This window comes from Coffea arabica, chromosome 1e, assembly GCF_036785885.1.
Source record: "Coffea arabica cultivar ET-39 chromosome 1e, Coffea Arabica ET-39 HiFi, whole genome shotgun sequence".
NCBI classification, from domain to species: domain Eukaryota; kingdom Viridiplantae; phylum Streptophyta; class Magnoliopsida; order Gentianales; family Rubiaceae; genus Coffea; species Coffea arabica.
In genome coordinates, this window is record NC_092311.1 from 8,701,801 (window position 1) to 8,706,075 (window position 4,275).

Consider the following 4,275-nt stretch of genomic DNA (forward strand, 5'->3'; position numbering starts at 1 on the left):
CGAAAATGCTTTTGATCGTGGGACTGACCCGAATAAAATTTTAATCGCGGGACTGACCCGAAAATGCTTTTGATCATGGGACTGACCCGAAAATGCTTTTGATCGTGGGACTGACCCGAAAATACTTTTGATCATGGGACCGACCCGAATAAGCTTTTGATCGTGGGACTGACCCGAACAGGAATTTAAACGGGACTGACTCGAACAGAATTCAAACGGGACTGACCCAAACAGGAATTTAAACGGGACTGTATGAAGAAAACTGTATAAGACTTTATTTGAAAATGTATCCACAGATTTGCCCCAGTAATGAATTGGTCAGTGGGATTAAACCCGAACCTGCCATGATGATCGACCAGTGGGATAATACCCGATCCTGCCAAGGTTGGCGGGATGAAACCCGGTCCCAACGAAAAAAGCGGTCAGCGGGATTATACCCGGTCCTGCAGAGATTGGCGGGATGAAACCCGGTCCCAATTTGATAAAAAGCGGTCAGCGGGATTATACCCGGTCCTGCTGAGATTGGCGGGATGAAACCCGGTCCCAATTTGATAAAAAAGCGGTCAGCGGGATTATACCCGGTCCTGCCGAGATTGGCGGGATGAAACCCGGTCCCAATTTGATAAAAAGCGGTCAGCGGGATTATACCCGGTCCTGCTTTGAAAATCACTAATGCTTTGAAATGACCATTAGTGATTTCAGAAAATTAGTGATTTCGCTATGTTCTATTCAAAGTTGCGCTCCAGGGAATGTATTCAAACGAGTTGGATACTTCTCTGGAATCATCTTGGTCATGGATGCTAAAGTTTCGCGATGAGATATGCTCGTTGGCATTTAAGCCAGGAAGTGATGGGAGAAGGTTGCTTGCACTGAAGTTTATGGAAACAGTTGTTCTACTCTATACACCTGATCCTAATGGCTCCTCAGATCCACCTGCTGATCTAGATTCAGAAGCCAGTGTTAAAGAATTTAACATATCATGGCTTCGAGGGGGTCATCCTATACTAAATATTGGAGATTTGTCAATTGAAGCAAGTCAGAGTTTGGGTCTGCTGCTCGATCAGTTGAGATTTCCAACAGTAAAGTCACTGAACAACTTGATTATCATTATGCTTATCAACAGTCTCTCTGCAATTGCAAGTAAAAGGCCTGCATTTTATGGACGTATTCTGCCAGTTTTACTTGGTTTGGACCCTTCAAGCTCCAGTGGCAAAGGGGTGCATCATGCTTTGAAGAGTGCCTTCCTCTCTTGCTTGAATTGTACTCATCCGGGTGCTGTCCCGTGGCGTGATCGCTTAATTGATGCTCTGAGAGAATTAAAAGCTGTAGGAGTGGCAGAACATGCTGCTATAGAACTAGCTTCACAAAATAGTGGAAGTTTAGAGAGGAAAAATGATTCTTTAATAACCCAGGATCGAAAACCTACAAGCAAGGCCCTTGATGATATACGCAATGACGCCAGCAGGAAAAGAACAGGAATGGAAGAAAGTACTGATCTACTTGAGGATAAAATGTCTGTAAAACGCATGAAATCTGTGCCTGTCACCTCTGATGGATCAACAAATGATTTAAGTTCTGACCAGGGCAGAGTTCCTTCTGGTGGATCTGGGGCTTGTAAAATGGAAGAAGACAGTGGCCCTGTCCAACAACTTGTTGGTATGTTTGGTGCATTGGTTGCTCAAGGAGAAAAAGCTATTGCATCATTAGAGATTCTCATCTCTAGTATATCAGCTGACTTGCTTGCTGAAGTTGTAATTGCTAACATGCGGAATTTTCCTTCAAATCTCCCTCAAATTGAAGGAGATAATGAGCAGTTGTTTGGCAGAGGGTCTTGTCCTGGCATGTCAGGAAGCAATTCTGAGTTTGATAATTTAACATTGCTTCTCACCAACATTCTTTCACAATCTAGTGCTGTCCCACAGAAAGATAGTGGGATGGATTCTCTACCTTCTGCGGCAAATGAGCTTGAGCTAAGAGGGACCTCGGGTAATACTGATGTCCCTGGTATGAGCTATGTGATGGAAGAGGCTTCAGTGCCTACAACTACTCCAGCTTCTTCAGGTGGACATGCCCCATGTGACACAGAGAATGGTTCAGGGACGCCCTCTGATGTTATTGATGTTGGGAATGAAGAGAGTGAGATACCTGGTCTAGATTTACCAGTTCCCAAGGATGAATTAGTTATTACTTCTTTGGGTTCAACTGAATTGAAGGATGCAAGTCAAGAACAAGTTAGTAGTCTAGCTAGGTCATCACTAGAATTACTTCCTTCAGTGTCAACTGATAGGTCTGAGGAACTTAGCCCTAGAGCTACAGTTACAGACCTAAGCTGTGTCAACTCCTTAAGTGCAACTTCTTCTGGGTTATCGACACAGTTGCTTTTGCCCAAGATTTCTGCCCCGGTTATAAGTCTTAGTGATGACCAGCTAGATAACTTACAGAAGCCGATTCTCTTGCGCATAACTGATACTTACAAGCAAATAGCTACCGCTGGAGGTTCTCAAGTCTGCCTTTCTGTCCTTGCTTATTTAGGAGTTAAGTTTCCATTGGATTTAGAGCCATGGAAGTTACTACAAACACATATACTGTCTGACTATGTAAATCATGAGGGGCACGAGTTGACTTTGCGTGTCCTCTACAGGTTATATGGTGAAGCAGAAGAGGACCACGACTTTGTTTCCTCAACCACTGCTAAATCTGTATATGAGATGTTTCTTCTTACCGTGGCAGAAACATTAAGGGATTCTTTTCCATGGCCTGACAAATGTCTAAATAGATTGCTTGTTGAAGTTCCTTACCTGCCCGATTCCATTTTGAAATTGCTTGAGGGCATGTGTTCCCCTGGTGGCAGTAACAAAGATAACAACAATCTGGAACGAGTTCGGCAAGGTCTTAGTATTGTATGGAGTCTGATTTTGTTGAGGCCTCCTATTCGAGATGCCTGCCTAACAATTGCTTTGAAGAGTGCAATTCATCCGGTTGAAGAAGTGCGAGATAAGGCCTTACGTCTGGTGGTGAACAAGCTTTATCCTCTGCCTTCAATGTCACGGCAAATAGAAGCTTTTGCCTGGGAGGTGTTGGTATCAGCTGCAAATGCCAATACTGCACTGGAGTCATGTGATGCTGATGGAGCTAATGCTGAATTTAAGGATTCTGATATGGGAAAACCATCAAATGAACTTCCCGTTGTTGGTACCTCTTCCAAAGGGTTATCAGCAGTCACCGATTCATTTTCAATATCTGAAAATATATCGTCCTCCTTACTAGCTGAGGGGCAGCGACGCATGGCTCTGTATTTTGCAATTTGTACAAAGAATCACTCCCTCTTTCGCCAAATATTTGTTATTTATGAGAGTACATCCAAGGCTGTAAAGCAGGCAGTATTACACCACATCCCAAAGCTTGTTCGAGCAATTGGCCCGTCGCCTGAGCTTCTTCAAATCTTATCTGATCCACCAACTGGAAGCATGAAGCTTGTGATGCAGGTTTTACACACATTGATAGATGGGACAACGCCTTCCCCGGAATTGTTATCTACCATTAAGAAGTTGTATGATACTAAAGTAAAGGATGTAGAGATTCTAATTCTCATACTGCCATTTTTGCCAAAAGATGAGGTTTTGGCAATGTTTCCACATCTCGTGAATTCCCCAGTGCAGTCGCCAACTGTCGCGCCCCACTTTTTGAATGTGTGTGGTGTGTGAATAGTGTGGAATATGTGAACGTGTGTAAATGAAAATAAAAGGCCATGGGACTTTAAAAATGCGACGATTTGGCCAAACGAAGTTCAAAAGGGGTTTTTTGAATGAAAAATGGAGTCGCCACTTGGTATAGAGTTAGGGTGTACCAAGTCACCCAAAAAGAAATTTTCTAAAGGAAAGATAGAAAGAAACCCCTTTTGAACGACTCCTAGTCCACGTAAACCAACGAAAAAGGTTCGGGAGTCACATTTGACGAAGGAGAAGGCAAGGATAAAAATCCAAGACACCCCTCGACCTAGCCAAGGCTAGTTGCGTGATTTAGCCCCACCTTTCCTAACTTTTCTACCAAAAATATGTATTGCATGTTTTGGATTTGACTAGATGAATGCAAAAAGAAAGAAAAAATGCAAACCTAAATTCTAAAATGTCTCTTGTAAGGTTTTTGGTCCCAACCACATGAGTTGTGGCGGCCAATAAAGGAAAACCTTATAGAGGTCGATTAATGCAAATGATGGCTAAAGTGCAAGTGTGCAAGTGTATAAAAAGGTGCACGTGTGAAATTGTATGAAAAATC

General features: G+C 43.0%; 1 protein-coding gene across 1 annotated transcript; it reads left to right on the plus strand.

The window, feature by feature from the left end:
- Positions 1–719: 719 nt before the first annotated feature.
- LOC113691046 (uncharacterized) lies at positions 720–3,704 on the plus strand. Its single transcript, XM_027209226.2, has one exon. The coding sequence runs from the start codon at positions 750–752 to the stop codon at positions 3,702–3,704; it is 2,955 nt and encodes a 984-aa protein (XP_027065027.2). The 5' UTR covers positions 720–749.
- Positions 3,705–4,275: the final 571 nt, after the last annotated feature.

What these genes read in the sequence shown, in the direction of transcription:
- LOC113691046 (XM_027209226.2), top strand. Translation starts at nt 750, where the DNA reads ATGTATTCAAACGAGTTGGATACTTCTCTGGAATCATCTTGGTCATGG.